Below are 16,185 nucleotides of genomic sequence, written 5' to 3'. Positions count from 1 at the left end.
TTTGGCATTTACGAATATCTGAGAGCTTAACCATCCCGATTTAAAGGTAACACATTCAAATTTTATAGTCTGCAGCTGCTCCAAGAGAACTATAAATGCTTCTGTTTCAAACGCAATAAAATGTTAAGTTGGTGGAAATCAATCTGTCGCATTCCTTCTTTCGTCCTTTCTAACTTAGAATAAAATTTTAACATTAACGATGTTAATTGGCAGAGACCACTGTCTTCAATATTCAATAATGACAGTGTCCGCCCCCGGTAGCTCCGTGGTCAGCGCGACGGACTGTTAATCCTAAAGGACCGGGTTCGATTCCCGGCTGGGTCGGACATTTTCTCCGCTCAGGGACTGGGTGTTGTGTTGCCCTAATCATCATCATTGCATCCCCATCGACGGGGTCGCCGAAGTGGCGTCAAATCGAAAGACTTGCACCGAGCGAGCGGTCTACTCGACGGGAGGCCCTCGTCACACTTTATTTTTATTAATAATTACAGTGTTTTAAATTGTTTTACATAGCATCTGCAGTATTCAAAAGGACGTTATGCAGCTTCCGTTTTATTTTTATATTCTTGGTCTGTATTACGCAAAAAGGCAGTTTAACTTCATTCAAACATACTTCGCCAGTGCTGTGACATCGTTGTTGGCCATTTGTTCTATTTTAGTTTATTAAGCACGTTGAAAGAGAGAAAATGTACTGGCGTTTAGTTATGGCGTATTATTGTGTCTTTTTTTTCTTTGCCCCGACCTTCTGACGTTGAAGTCCTATACTTGCACATACTTTTCCTTATGTAGTGTTTCAGCGTAAGTTCACTGCTGTTGTATGTCTTATTACGTTATCGGCTGTTCTTAACCAGAGTCCAGTAATATTCAAGTTGTATCTCTCATTATGCACGTGTGAGTCATGAGCATAACCAGGAAATAGGGTGGCAGTACTGGTGAGCAAAAACAACGAATATTGTCTCCAGTAGGCCTTTATATCTTGTTACCCGACGAGGTCTGTTCACATCAGATACCGCAACCTGTGAACGACATTGAGAATAACTGAGGACGTCTGGGGGCTGAGAAACATGTGGTGCTAATGAGCAGGTATTTGCGAGTGAAGGCCCCCGCTCTACAAGGCTAGTTACAAAGGCATGTAAATGTTGAGCGTGGGGCGAGGCTTACCTCGCGGGGTCGTCTTCTTCGTCGTGGCGGCGATGCCCGTTGACCTGGCGGTGCTTCCTGCGTGCGGGCACCACGCCGTCGTACTCGCGCTCGCGGCCGTAGATGCTGCCGCCGAAGGGGTCCTCGCCCAGGTAGAACCTGCGCTGGTGCTGCATCATGTTGCCGCTGCCGCTGCTGGAGCGCGACTGAGCCGAGCGCGAGGCCCGCGGCGGCGCGGAGGGCCTGCCTCCCCCCTCCCAGCCGTCCGCGTCCACTGCCGCCGCCGCCGCCGCCGCCGCCTTGCTCCCAGGAATGCTGCCGGAGCCTGAAGTGGCACAAAAAGTGCGCAAAACAGGAAAGATTACTGCGCGTTCTTGGCCGCACGCGCTGAGCTGCTGCACTTCTTGGGCTCTACATTGCTGCTCAAATCTTAAGTGAGATACTGGACATGGGTCCGCCTGTTATGCGAACAAGTTTCCTCATTTATAATACAAGTTTGAGCGCCTTTGTGCCATCCTCAGTGAGTATTCTGTATAAATTATAACAAAAGCAGACAAAGGCAATGTATTAGTGATCATGAGTGAAAAGTTATCCAACGACAAAGCACTACATGTTCTGAAGGACAACATCACCAAGACAACCAGTAGCTCAACAGCAAAGTACCAGATACATATTCAACAATCACTGAAAAACGTTAAATACATTCACAAAAGGTCAGATAAAAGAAAGACAAAAAAGTACAAAGATACCCACACTTAAATTCTTATCGAAGGTGCACAAACAAAATATTGCAATAAGATCAGTCATCAGTTTCAGAAATGATCCATCCTCTCATCTACTCCAACACACACATATTACCATCTACCCCAACACACATATTACTAAGGAAAATGTACGCTTAACAAACGACAGGGACCCGGAAAACTTAAAGGAATTAACAGACAGGGTCAAGAGCATAGACATTGCATACACAACAAGTCTAATAAACTTAGATGACGAAAGTCATGGGATACCTCTTAATATTATGTTGGACCTCCTTTTGTCTGATGTTGTGCAGCAACTCGACATGGCATGGGCTCAACAAATCGTTGCAAGTCCTCTGTAGAAATATTGATCTTGTTGGCTCTATAGTCGTCCATAACAGCGAAAATGTTGCCAGTGCAGGATTTCATGCACCAATCCGTCGATTATGTCTCACAAATGTTTGATGGGATTCATGTCGAGCGATCCAGGTGACCAAACCACTCGCTCGATTTGTTCAGAATGTTTCTCAAACAAATCACGAACATTTGTGGTCGAGTGACATCTCGCAAAGTCATTCATACAAGTTTCATCGTTGTTTGAAAACAAGTAGCGGAACGTGTCCATTCCCATTCAATTGTCGGTTTAGTTGGACCAGAGAACCCTGTCCATTCCATATAAACACAGCCCAGACCTCTATGGAGCCACCACCGACTTGCACAGTGCCTTGTTGACAGATTGGGCCCGTGGCTGTTACCAACTGAAATTGAAACTCATCTGACAAGACCACCGTTTTGCAGTTGACTAGGGTTCAACCGATGTCACGAGCCCAGGAGAAGCGCTGAAGCGATGTCGTGTTGTTAGAAAATACACCCGTGCCGTTCGTCTGCTACCATAGCCCATTAACGCCAAATTTCGCCACACTGTCTGGACAGATACACTTGTCGAACGTCTCAAACTAATTTCTGTGGTTATTTCAACCAGTGTTGCTTGTCTGCTATCACCATCAACTCTACGCAAATGAAGCTGCTATCGGTCGTTAAGTGAAGACCATCGGCCACTGCGTTGTGAGAGGTAATGCCTAAAATTCGGTATTCTTTGCACACTCTCGACGCTGTGGGGCTCGGAATATTGAATACACTAACGACTCCCGAAATGGAATTTACTATGCGTTTAGCTCCAATTATCAGACCGCGTTTAGAGTCTGTTAAGTCCTGTTGTCCAGCCACAGTCATGTCTGAAACCTTTTCACATGAATCTCTTGAATACAAATGACAGCTCCGCCAATGCACTGCCCTTTTATACATTCTGTACACGACTCTACTGCCATCTTACGACTTTTGTCACTTTAATGTATCATTTGACGTCATATGAAAGCACGTTTTCATTCCAACAGATGAAACAATCAACATCATCACTCAAGGCAACACATCAGACACAAATATTGGTGAAGTAGCAACCATACTCAGACCACAGCAGCACAAAATTACTTTGGGTTTAACAAAGAATTTTATTTCCAGAATGGGCTACCAATAAAACCGCTAATTAGTGGAAACTTAGCCAACATATTCATGAAGAACCCAGAGAACAAGATCATCAGCTACACAATGAAACCAAGAAAATATAAAATTTTATACTGGTCCCGTTATGTCGAAGATATAACATGTGTGATTGGCGGACCACACACACACACATAAAACAGCTACACATGAAATAAACAATTTACCCCCAAAAAATCACTTCATAATAGACACTGAACACAACAACACACCAAGTTTTCTGGACCTCAGTCTACAAACAATAAAGAACACACCTGACTTCACTATTTACAGGAAATGGAAAACCATCAGCACCACTATTCACAATCAGCCGAATCAGCCAGTGACACATCAACAAGTAGGTTTCATATTCATGCTCCACAAATTAAAACGGAAAACCCGTAAACAATCACAGCTACACTCAGGAGCTAAATACAAGACAATAAATATCAGTGGAAAATGGTTTTGATACCTGTATTATAGAGAAACTAAACCAACATATACAGAAATGGGTAAGGAATATCAGGCCACCCGCGCAGAAGACCTTACACAGCAACACACAGACAATGACCCCATCCAAGACACGACAGAGCAAGAACTGACACATAAAACAAATTAGGCATATCTCATCTACAATAAGAAAATAGTTCACAGAATGGACAACTTTTTAGAGAAACAAGGATTTCAAACAGGATGCAGAACAGACAATACAACACAGAAAAGACATAGAACACACAAAACACCCAAAGATAAATTCGAGTAATCAGGCATACCTTATATGAACTTACATTCAACTGCTGTCAGTCAGTATACGACTAGATAGGATAAACATGCAGGAACTTTAAAAACATTCAGAACAGCTCAGAGGTGTAACAACTTACAGCTCCCATACCTCCATTCTGACCACTTAATAGTCCACAATAATCACCCAACTAAACCAGAAACAGATTTAAAAATACTAAAATCCAACCACAGTCTATATTTTAAACTTAGATCAGAAGAAAACTTCCACAATGAGCGAAAACATGGCAATATATATACGCCTTGCATTTAATTCATAGCAGTCACATTTTCTATGGGACGGACTGTGTGTGACAGGCTTTTCACTTTTACACGTAGGATTTTCTTGTCTCAATCGATTGTCCTAGCAAGCGAGTCCACTGCAGCAATCCTGCAGTTTTATTCCTACACGTGGTCTCGCTTATCACGACTGGTCGTTTTCGTTCACGCGACAGCGTATAAGTTGGCTGTGTTGTGAGAGCGGTGTGGTATACATCTTGGCACCTGAACGGTGAAACTGAGATTATAAGGAACCATCTCTTCAACAAAAATATCGAAATATAATAACAGAATGTGGGAATAAGCTGTGAGAATAGAGTTTATTATTGAGCTATGCGAAATTCATTGTAGATATTCTTGTCAAACGCAGTATGGTAAACTCTTCACACTCCCGAGAAGTGAAACAATAAGAAAAATGTCGTCGAAACGTTTCAGAACATCTACGTTTATTTACTCGAGAAAATATGTACACGTGAAACAATATTTAGTAGGCAGTAAGTGGCATCTTTTCACTTTGGCCTTTGTACGTTGTTCTTTTTTTCGGAAGCGAAAAATATCATCGATGTTTTTGTTAAATAGATCCGACGTTTCCATTCTTGAAAGAACTTTCTTTAAAAAATTTAATCTACTAATGTTATTTTTGGACAGTGTAGGCTTCTTCTTTGTCAGGTACTGAAAACGAAAATACCATTCAGTTGGATATTCCGTCTCTTTTGTGGAAGAACACTAGTAGGAAAAACACCATGCTTCATGTACCCTTTGCATTGTGTCACGAAAACAAAGCAAACAACAAAATGAAGATGGAGAAGACACAGAATCACGAAATCCATTACTGTAATAGGAGTGAGCTCTGCGATGATGGATTAACTTCCTATATTAGCAGATGACGGCACAGTCTCCCATTCTGCGCATGCGCAGTCTGCATTGTACTGTGGGCTTCAGAAGTCTACACTCGGTACAGTAAATTGATCACTGACGTCACTGAGCCACCTGTGACGTGCTTGGCGGTCGATTAAAGTCCATTTTACACGTGTGGCTTTCTGATCAAAATTTACTACTCGATGTGTGTGCAACTAGCCGATGTGTGTGCACCTTTTGTGCCTGTGTGTAAGTCAGCAGTCATTTACGTCGCAAGTGTGTCTTTGACGTCAAAGATTTATAGATTGTGTCGAGTGTGATTACGCTTCACACTGCGTATGCGCAGAGACAATGGACAGTGACTGCGCTGCTAACATCGGAAGTTAGCCTATTCTGGCAGAACTCACTCCACTTATAGAAACCGATTTTGTGCTTTCGTGTCCTCTTAACCTTTGTTGTGCTGTTTCCTACATTTTCGTGACTCACTTTTCAGGCTGCACGAGTTTCTTGTATTTTTTTTCCACTAGTGTTCTCCTACTAGAAAGATGAAATATCTGCAAGCAAAAATTTATTTACCATCTATAGAGACAACACCTACATTGTGCGTAAATAATAAACTGATAAACACGTTTTACTAAAAATTATTTCAACAGTGAAAAAGTAGTAATTATTTGACGAGAAAAATAATTTTTCGAGCTTATTCGCCACTTAAGAAAACAACGTGCAAAAGACAAAGTAAAAAATCGCTGTTTACCGGCACTGAGCTCTAGATGTTCTTTGATGTGTCTATAAGTATATATTTTTCATGTTTTGAAATGTTTGGATAACACTTTTCCTATTCTTCCTGTTGCAGGTGCGTGGAATATTTAGAACACGATCTGTGAAAAGTACATCCACTACAAAGTGGTCAAACCGTTATCATTCCTTGTTCCTACATTGTTCACCGTTCAGATGCCAAACAACACAGCAGACAGCTCTCGTAGCACACGCGTTTTTGGCGCTGACGTGTAAACGAAAACGACCACTTGTGACCTATCAGAAATGGTACAGGACTAAGTCGCTAGAGGCGCTGCAGTAGACTCCTTGTCGCGAGTACTCAATTGGGGCGAGAATGTCGATCGCGTAAAACGGGCTTTACACACCAGCAAGTGATGCGTATCCCCGAGTAGTCGATTTTGACCAGACAGTCACTTGTGTACAATGGGCTTTAGTGTTTATAAACCGACGAATGTCAAGTTGCATTGTCGCTGCCAGCGGAGTATGAAATTGTTGGCAGGTGCTCAGATTCAGCACTCTTACAGCAGCAGCAGGGAATGCAAGACTCGCACAGTGTCACAGCAGGCAAGCGCTGAGTCAGACCTGAGGTACTGCAGGCGGTGACAAGTTTATGCGCCGTAAAGTATTCCTGACGACGGTGTCACAGAATGAGGTGCGACCCGCTTTGTCTCGCGTCCTCATATGAGACCGGATCACATCTCCCTAGAGGCTGTACACAGCGGGGCGTTGTGTTGCCTGCTTCCTGCCTTCTCACCGAGCGGCATTCAAATGTAGGATGTCGTTCTGAGTTCATGCAAATGAAGCAGTGAACTATGCGTTCTTCGATTTGGCTTACGCCGAGCCATTGTGGTCGCACTGCAAATAGATCTTTACGGGGCGTGAGTTATGTAATGTGTTACTTGCGTTAACGAAAGTCGACCGGAGGTCCAAGACTCGAGACCTTTCCAGCCGGTGAAGCGAGCAAGACGCCGCAGCAGTTGAAGCGCTGGACTCGCATATGAGAAATCAGAATTCAAAGCGTCTTACGGCTATTTAGATTTAATAAAATATTTTTAATTTAAGTAAAAACATTGAAATGTTCTAAAAAATATTTTTGGTAGCCGCCTAGCCGTTAGCAGTTTCATTATTACAGGATCACACACAACCGGTTCCGAGATGATTTAATCGTACCTTCAGGTGTAGGCATCTACTAAAAAGTATAATAAGAATTATCAGGTATAATATTAGTAAAAATAAGGCACTTAATCAGATAAATAGGAGAACAAATACTCACAAACCTAATTTAACATTGGATCGATAGTTAAGTATTTGTTCCCTTGTCTGTATGGTTCATTGCCTTATTTTTACCATTATTAATTCATATTAAATTTTTTCATAGATTTTTTTTCTTTCAACATTGCATCACAGTCAGCAATCGTGACAATCTAATATACAAGAAACTATCAGCCTCGATTGCGGTAATGAAATCAACCTTTACCTAGGTTTCAGCCCAAATAATTGAGCCTTCTTCAAGATATACCTGAATCTACAATTTGCCTAAGAGGGCATGATCTATAAATAGAACTAAAACAGCCTGAATAGCCGTAGTCACATTTTAAAAATGCGGTACATAAGTTAAATCTTGGTGTTGACTTAGTACTTATGTACCGCATTTTTAAAATGTGACTACACCTATTCAGGCTGTTTTAGTTTTATTTCTAGACCATGCCCTCTTAGACAAATTGTAGATTTAGGTATAGCTTCTGAAGAAGGCTCAATTATTTGAACTTAAACCTAGGTAAAAGTTGGTTTCATTACCGCAATCGAGGCTGATAGTTTCTTATATATTTCTCATAGATGCATATACCTGAGGATGCGATTAAATCATCGCGAAACTGGCTGTGTGTGATCCTGTAATAAAGGAACTACTAACATTTAATGTGGCTACCAAAAAGTTTTTAAGAAGATTTTAATAATTTTTTAAAATATATTTTGTCACGCACGTAAGCTGTGGATGCCCAGAGCGTAAAATTATATGCTATCTAAATTTAACTTAAATTTATGCATATTGTACGTAATTTGTTGAGGACAGAGACTGTATTAGGACATTAGCAAAATTATCTTTCTGCTTCAACCACTTTTGTTCAGACATGTTTACTGGCACGACGCGTTTCGTTAGCATGCTGTCGTCATCAGATGTCTTACAATTAAGTACTCATTAATTTTTAATTACAGATTTCTTTGAAGTGCGATGAGGTCTACTTACTTACTGTCTGTAGCAGTGAGGTTACGTATCGAAATGCATCGCTGTACAGAAAGATTGATTTGTTCCCTTGTCCTCGGAGATGATTCAAACATACAACTCTCTTAAGATGCACACTCAAATAAATCACTCTTTCTGTACTGGGATAAATTTCAGTGGGTACTCTCAATGGTATAACCATTATTAAATTTCATTGGGTACTCTCACTGGTACACCCATTAAAAAGACCACATCACACCTCAAAAGACTCTAGAGGTCGTGAACGATGACTGTTTGCAACACACATTTGCTCGACAGTGGGTAGTATTCTTTTGTTAATGAATGAAAAATGATGTGATGACATGTATATTAGAGAAATGTTAATATTATGTAGTTAAGATGTTACGCTAGTAGGGGTGTGGGCAATGGGGGAGGGGCATTGAATTTTGGAAGAATAGCCATGAGAGAAAGGGAAGAGGATGGGGGCCTGGGCTTTCAGAGAATTGGATTTTTGGTTTATAGGTTAGAGGAAGTCAGGGGATGGGGGGAAAGGGGTTTATGTAACATTATTCTGGCGATCATCTGTTGGAAATATGGCAGCGCTAACAATCTTGTCAAATATATCATTTTCTGAAGGGTTCGTCAGGTCTCCAGTAAGTCTTTTTTGTCTCAGTTTTCGTACAGACTTTTTCGGTGGAGGAATAGTCAAGTGCAAATCCACGCTGAAATGATTTTTAAAATTTGGACCGTGCAAAGCAGAGTGTTACTGGAAAGAAGAGGAAAAGTGTGGGTTTCTTTAAGACATACGATTTTTACAACTACTTTTGTACATGTCGTTTCGCCACTGGCGTGGAAACATTGCATTAACTCGAAACGATGCGTGTTGTGTGGCAAAATTAAACTAAATCACCTCATTCTGAAGATGAGCCGCAGCTGCAATAAACCGGTTGTCGTGCTGTTCGCTAGTTTTACTCGGTTCATATTACCGTACAGAAATACCCACGAAGATTCTCTGGCGGTAAAATAATTATATATCTGCATCCCGCGTTACGGCCAACGTGCGCATTTAGCGGTTAGCTGTTGGAACATACTCGGGGCTGAAAGACTGCTCGGGTCGGATTCCTGGTGAGTCAGCTGGCGTAGCTGCGTTGCAAACGTGCGCGAACTGGTTGTCCGTGCAGCGCGCGCGCCTCGGCTGGAGGTAAACAACCCAGCCGCCCGCTGCCGCAAACAAAATGACTGCAGCTTTCCATCTGCCTTCGACACGTGATACGTTGTGTGTTGGAAGACACGGCTTGTTCCTCTCGCTTATATTACAAACGAATTTCGAGACGTACCTGCTCCTTTACGACCATTTTATTACGATTGGCAACGATTTAAAAATCAGCGATCCAAATTCAGCACTACCAAACTCTCTCCTGGTGACACTGTGTAACACCATAGCTCTAACGCTCTACTGATTTATTTTGCCTTTTGTTTTACCTAATGTTATAACCTTGACTTTCTGTAAATGTTTTGATTGAATCGATAACACAAAATTGTATACTCCTTTCCTTGTAAAAACTTTGATGTCTTTTAGAGTGTAGGAAGTGTAATTTCTGTAATATGTACAATATGAGCAAATTATATGTTTTGTCTTTGTCATATAATCTCTTTGGTTACCTTTAAAATTAAATAACTTTATTCAAATAATTTTTTGTAGAACTACCAATATGTGCAAATGTTCTGTTTTATTTAATATGTTTGGTTACTGTTATGTAAACTGCTGATCTTCACTTAGGCTTCTTAGTTATTTTGTATGTGGTTCCCCTCCGGAACGGAGCTTAATAGCGCGTGCAAAATGTGGTTGGCATGGATAGAAAGGTGGAACCAAGAGTCAGTCGGGGACGAGCTACCAAACTGTCAACCGCTCATGTAAAAGTTGTATATTGTGTCGGTGCCGAGAGAGGCTTTCCGTGACACTTTCCAAAGCCTCGGATGGATGGCTAAAGAGCTCGAAGTATTCTGGAATTGATGTCTACCATCGCCACCAAGAAACGACAGAGTCCAGCAATTCTACCTGCAAATCCACCTACCAACATGCAACCGCCACCACATTGCGCAATCTCTGAAAAGGAACCAAGGAATAGTATAAATGTATGGTAAAGGATCAGCTCATTGGATGTTTTAGTGTGCGCAAATATAAGGCAACTTATACGCGAACTGTTATATCTACCTTGATTTTTTTATCTCTAGTCACACAACCACTTAGGGTCCTTCCCATGTCAGGAAATGCTTACCGAGTTTCCATATTGTGAAAATGGGAAAGCCCAGTGTTTTACTAATTACTGCAACTTGAACATAGTAAAAAGAAAGTTAAAGTTCATGTAGCAAAACTGAGTAATATAATAAATGCTGCTTGTTGAAAATAATTTTTCTTTTAAAACTGATTATTAATATTTTCTTGCCAACTTCTAAAGTGAATGTTCTCAAAATTGTGGCTTATAGAGTTCTGCAAATCAAATTATCACAGTGCAGTCTGTTGAAAATCAACCAAAGGTGAGCTATTGTCTTATAACCATTTCAAGTTGTGTTCTACTGCAGTAAAAGTTGAGAACTAATACTGTTGAAGGTTACATGTTCATGCTTGTTAACAGATTGTTTCTTTAGTGTATTGAAAGTTTGTTTAGTTTGCTCTGATACAGTGGTTAAGATTAAGAGCCACCCTCCATTGAAAGTAGTTCAAATGCACAAAGTTACTTAATTATAGCAAGTTTCAATTACTCTTGCTATTCAAGTGAAATTCTTTACCATATTGGGCTCCTCTTTGTGTATTAAAAGTGCAGATTAGTGGAGTAACAGCATCAACAGTTTGTCTATTGTGCTCATGCTAGATAAAGATTAATACACTCCTGGAAATGGAAAAAAGAACACATTGACACAGGTGTGTCAGACCCACCATACTTGCTCCGGATACTGCGAGAAGGCTGTATAAGCAATGATCACACGCACGGCACAGCGGACACACCAGGAACCGCGGTGTTGGCCGACGAATGGCGCTAGCTGCGCAGCATTTGTGCACCGCCGCCGTCAGTGTCAGCCAGTTTGCCGTGGCATACGGAGCTCCATCGCAGTCTTTAACACTGGTAGCATGCCGCGACAGCGTGGACGTGAACCGTATGTGCAGTTGACAACTTTGAGCGAGGGCGTATAGTGGGCATGCGGGAGTCCGGGTGGACGTACCGCCGAATTGCTCAACACGTGGGGCGTGAGGTCTCCACAGTACATCGATGTTGTCGCCAGTGGTCGGCGGAAGGTGCACGTGCCCGTCGACCTGGGACCGGACCGCAACGACGCACGGATGCACGCCAAGACCGTAGGATCCTACGCAGTGCCGTAGGGGACCGCACCGCCACTTCCCAGCAAATTAGGGACACTGTTGCTCCTGGGGTATCGGCGAGGACCATTCGCAACCGTCTCCATGAAGCTGGGCTACGGTCCCGCACACCGTTAGGCCGTCTTCCGCTCACGCCCCAACATCGTGCAGCCCGCCTCCAGTGGTGTCGCGACAGGCGTGAATGGAGGGACGAATGGAGACGTGTCGTCTTCAGCGATGAGAGTCGCTTCTGCCTTGGTGCCAATGATGGTCGTATGCGTGTTTGGCGCCGTGCATGTGAGCGCCACAATCAGGACTGCATACGACCGAGGCACACAGGGCCAACACCCGGCATCATGGTGTGGGGAGCGATCTCCTACACTGGCCGTACACCTCTGGTGATCGTCGAGAGGACACTGAATAGTGCACGGTACATCCCAACCGTCATCGAACCCATCGTTGTACCATTCCTAGACCGGCAAGGGAACTTGCTGTTCCAACATGACAATGCACGTCCGCATGTATCCCGTGCCACCCAACGTGCTCTAGAAGGTGTAAGTCAACTACCCTGGCCAGCAAGATCTCCGGATCTGTCCCCCATTGAGCATGTTTGGGACTGGATGAAGCGTCGTCTCACATGGTCTGCACGTCCAGCACGAACGCTGGTCCAACTGAGGCGTCAGGTGGAAATGGCATGGCAAGCCGTTCCACATCTCTACGTTCCAGCATCTCTACGATCGTCTCCATGGGAGAATAGCAGCCTGCATTGCTGCGAAAGGTGGATATACACTGTACTAGTGCTGACATTGTGCATGCTCTGTTGCCTGTGTCTATGTGCCTGTGGTTCTGTCAGTGTGATCATGTGATGTATCTGACCCCAGGAATGTGTCAATAAAGTTTCCCCTTCCTGGGACAATGAATTCACGGTGTTCTTATTTCAATTTCCAGGAGTGTAGAAAGACCACTATTTATGAAAACAATATTTTCTTTATGCAAAATACAGTGAGAAGTAAAACCGTAAGTGAATTCCATTTAATTTTCATTGTAAGTAGAAATGTGTTTAGTAGTGAAAGACTTAATCTATACACAGTAACTAAATTTACTGTGGACCATATCCAATTTCATGTCAGATAGGAACTTGTTTGAAAAGTAATATTAAACCTATGTCCGATTTAAGATTCTACAGTGAATATTAAAAGTAACGTTATTGAGATCATTCAGTTTGACTAGGTCCTCAAGGTAATAGTGTGTTTTGTTATCTGTTATATTTATGCAAATAGTTTGCTCTAATCTGGTAGCTCTAACCTTAACGTGAACGTACTGTATTCAGGTGCCAGAGTTCATTGCTCTCGCGTGTGGCAAAGTATAGGTTGTGTTTGTCCATTAAAGTTACTCATACCTATTTTCTTGAACCAGAATGTCAATCATTCTCTTGCCTAATCAGGCTGGCGACCGTTTTCTTTATTCTTCGAACATTGTAGATAATTAAAATATTGTTTGTTACTGTTTAAATATTCACGTAATTTTGACTTTCACCTCCGATAAGCCACTTCCGTTAGGTACAACATGGTCAACATAACAAAAATCCTCTCAGAGGGTAACACTGCTCTGCTTCTTTATACTATAATTGCTTGAATAAAAATAATTTCACTATACGAACTGCCGCCATCTTTAAGGTTATAGTATAAGAGTAGCGGACGATAGTGTTATAACTGGAGGAAGACTACATCAGTGTGACAGCTAACCGTTTAACTGGTGGTCTCTCAAAGACGTAATATGCAGTTTCTAACAAATAAAAACTATCTAGTGGTATCAGAAATAGTCACCAATGAACTGAAAGGAACAGTGTATGTAACAGTATTTTATGTCCAGATGGATAACGAACGTACACTGTAGGCAACAAAGACTAATCAAAAAACTAAGCGACGGTATCTGCCCTTAGAAGTAACTCGTATTATGTTGACTTGAAGAACATTGTGTTTGCTTATTATACGTACTTAAGTTCACATAGTTCTACGGAAAAAACTATTCGGGCAGAGCAGTTGAACTAAAAGTCGGCAGTTTTGACTATGTTTCTCAGCTTCTTATTCCACGCGACCAGTGTTTCGGGATCGAAGCCCATCTACTATTGCAAATTTCTCTGAGGTTATTCATACCTTCATACCTTCTGGTTTCAAATCAACCCTTGGATTGAGCAATGCTTTGCGTTGAAAGACCATCAGACTGTTTTGAAATTTTCCAACGTTATTGTACGTCTCTAATAAGCAGTACTTCCTGTTTGGCCTGTGTTCCACTGCCTCAGAGCGCCCAAGGCCGGCAGCTACTGTGGAGGATGAGGTCTTCGGTGGAAGGCTGATGTACGACAGGCCGGAAGTCGTAGATACATTCCCTGATGGAAACAAGTGAAGTGCTCCCACGCTTTGTGTTGTCGAGAACTGAGGCTTTTATCTTCATCTTCCTCGAGACGATGATTTGTGCACTTATCTCATTACGCCCTTCCAGTATTCACGATCGTAGTTTCTTCACAAGTTACATAACGAATCTTCTTGTCTAAAACACAATCGCATTTTTTCATATAAGAACTTATTCTTATTATTTCACCATATTTAATTTAGTTTCGTTACTTCTTAATTCAATAGAATTTTTCATGGAACCCAAAACAGATTGGAAACGACACCATTTCTCCTCATACACAGAAAAAGTCTCTGGATAGCTGTTATCTGCTGTTAGAAACGTGTAAACTGGGGACACCTTGTCTGTCAAGTGTCTTACGTGTTCGAGGACGGCGCAGTTTTATTTACAGAAGATGCAAGGCTAGAAAATGGAAGTGAACCTCGCAGGGATTGAGAGTTGATCCTTAATATGTGCAAGCATAATTTTTTTGGGCATAATTAGGCTGAAAAATGTGCTGTCGTTTGATTACAAAATGCGAATCTATCACTGGAAACAATAACACTTTTCCAATATCTGATAGTATTGGTATTGTGCGTTCACTGTGAAACGACCGAATAAAAATAATGGCAGAAAAGGAAATTGCCTGACTTTGGTTCACTCGATGAGTCCTCAGGAAATGTAGTTCACACACGAAAGAGACAATTAAAGAACTCTTGTTTGGACGATATTTTATTTTTCCTCAGTCTGGACGCTTACCAGGTAGGACTGATATAGCAAACAGAGAAGACACAAAGAACAGCAGCACTTTCGTCCCGGGTTCGTTTAATAAGCGGAAAAGAGAAGCACAAGTCGCTGAAGAAACTATACCGCATTATAGATATGACCAGTAGATTAAGAAGAGACGCAAATAAGGTATTATTTAGCAAAAAGGTAAACATTTGCTTGAAACAATATATGTTAAAACATGCACTACTTACAGAGTCATTTTACGCAAAATAAATGTGTCTGTGTTCTCATAATCATGGCAAAGATACGGGTAACATAAACGCCGTCGTGAAAATTCCTGGCCGATTAAAACTGTGTGCCGGACCGAGACTCGAACTCGGTTCAAATGGTTAAAAAACGGTTCACATGGCTCTGTGCAGTATGGGACTTAACATCTGAGGTCATCAGTCCCCTAGAACTTAGAACTACCTAAACCTAACTAACCTAAGGACATCACACACATTCATGCCCGAGGCAGGATTCGAACCTGCGGCTGTAGCGGTCGCGCGGTTCCAGACTGAAGCGCCTAGAACCGCTCGGCCACACTGGGCGGCCTCAAATGGTTCAAATGGGTCTGAGCACTTTGGGGCTTAACTGCTGAGGTCATCAGTCTCCTAGAACTTAGAACTACTTAAACCTAACTAACCTAAGGACATCACATACATCGATGCCCGAGGCAGGATTCGAACCTGCGACCGCAGCGGTCGCGCGGTTCCAGACTGTAGCGCCTAGAGGCGCTTGGCCACTCCGGCCGGCCTCAAACCCGGGACCTTTGCCTTTCGTGGGCAAGTGCTCTACCATCTGAGCTACCCAAACACGACTCAGGCCCCGTCCTCACAGCCGCGAAAGGCAAAGGTCCCGAGTTCGAGTCTCGGCGCGGCGCACAGTTTTAATCTGCCAGGAAGTTTCATATCAGCACACAGTCCGCCGCAGAGCGTAAATCTCATTCTGCAATAACCGTCGTGTTTGGCACACTGAAAATTATGTAACATGCCCATTTATTGCCTGAGTCACGTGTGTATACTATTCGATTCCACTGTGATTTTATCACTTCATCGGAATCCCACATTTACATTTCGGTTGACAGGAAAGAACGTATGACAACACTGTAAATTATGTTTTAGGTAGTGATGCACGTCTTAAAATATATTTTACGTTATTTTCTTCACTGGATATATTTGCTAAAATGCTAACAGCGAATCGCAGAAGATAAACTTGAAAGTACAAGTCGCTTGTCTACACTACCTAATTAAAAGTGTACGGACACCTCTATGCTATGCGGAACTGATCACCAGATGTCACCTGCAGCGGACTTGCGAGTGTAAAAGGAGGCGGGG

The 16,185-nt window shown here is 42.3% G+C and overlaps 1 protein-coding gene across 3 annotated transcripts in view; it reads right to left on the bottom strand.

Moving 5' to 3' along the window:
• The window catches only part of LOC126284072 (serine/arginine repetitive matrix protein 2), a 1,302,087-nt gene that overhangs the window by 67,015 nt on the left and 1,218,887 nt on the right, over positions 1-16,185 (bottom strand). For all 3 annotated transcript variants that reach the window (XM_049982713.1, XM_049982705.1, XM_049982723.1), the window contains one exon: positions 1,162-1,465. In XM_049982713.1, coding sequence (XP_049838670.1) covers positions 1,162-1,465 — 304 coding nt within the window. The remainder of the gene's footprint in view (positions 1-1,161; positions 1,466-16,185) is intronic.

The sequence above is a fragment of the Schistocerca gregaria genome, chromosome 1, assembly GCF_023897955.1.
Source record: "Schistocerca gregaria isolate iqSchGreg1 chromosome 1, iqSchGreg1.2, whole genome shotgun sequence".
Classification (NCBI taxonomy): domain Eukaryota; kingdom Metazoa; phylum Arthropoda; class Insecta; order Orthoptera; family Acrididae; genus Schistocerca; species Schistocerca gregaria.
The sequence above is the reverse complement of the archived record's forward strand: the minus strand, read 5'-3'. Positions and strand labels throughout refer to the sequence as shown.